Below are 729 nucleotides of genomic sequence, written 5' to 3'. Positions count from 1 at the left end.
AATTATTTCCTTAAAGTAAATATATAATTATTTTTTTATTTGTTTAATTTAACTTTTTTACAGTATTGGGAATTCAGGTGAGAAAATGTGTGCAACATCACAATTATACAAATGCTTAATGATCCTAAAAATGTGGAATTTTGGGCAAAATATAAGCTGAACATGTTGTTTACAGATTTCATACAATGATTCATACAAGAGTCATCCATTTATTGATGCCTATTTTTGCAGCCTGACAATATTTCTTTCTTTCTGTCTTTCTCTCCTTCAAAATCAGACACATTCGCTAGTAAAGTGGCAGCCATCCAGGATCAGTACGCTGACGCCTCCATCGGCAATGTGACGGGCAGCAATGCTGTCAACGTCTTTCTGGGCATTGGAGTGGCCTGGTCCATTGCTGCCATATTTCACCAGTCACAAGGCCAGTACTTCCGCGTGGACCCCGGCACGCTGGCGTTCTCTGTCACCCTGTTCACCATCTTTGCCTTCATCTGTATCGCCGTCCTCATGTACCGCCGTCGGCCCGAGATCGGAGGGGAACTGGGTGGCCCGCAGACTCCCAAAATCCTCACCACAACATTGTTTTTCAGTCTCTGGCTGATGTACATCATCTTCTCCTCCATGGAAGCCTATTGCATCATCCCGGGTTTCTAAATAAGGCAGGAGATGATGCCACAAACAGGATGCCGTCGTTAAAATCCTCATAAATAGGACTGACAGGAGGAAAGG

The 729-nt window shown here is 43.5% G+C and overlaps 1 protein-coding gene across 1 annotated transcript; it reads left to right on the top strand.

Moving 5' to 3' along the window:
- Window positions 1-277: 277 nt before the first annotated feature.
- LOC107581061 (sodium/calcium exchanger 1-like) lies at window positions 278-711 on the top strand (the record flags this gene model as incomplete). Its single annotated transcript, XM_016266637.1, has 1 exon — window positions 278-711. A coding segment is annotated over one exon (377 nt), but the record flags the coding sequence as incomplete, so codon positions are not given.
- Between the last annotated feature and the right edge of the window lie 18 nt (window positions 712-729).

This window comes from Sinocyclocheilus grahami, unplaced genomic scaffold (assembly GCF_001515645.1).
Source record: "Sinocyclocheilus grahami isolate Dianchi unplaced genomic scaffold, SAMN03320097.WGS_v1.1 scaffold69014.1, whole genome shotgun sequence".
NCBI classification, from domain to species: domain Eukaryota; kingdom Metazoa; phylum Chordata; class Actinopteri; order Cypriniformes; family Cyprinidae; genus Sinocyclocheilus; species Sinocyclocheilus grahami.
This window is presented reverse-complemented; position numbering and strand designations above follow the sequence as displayed.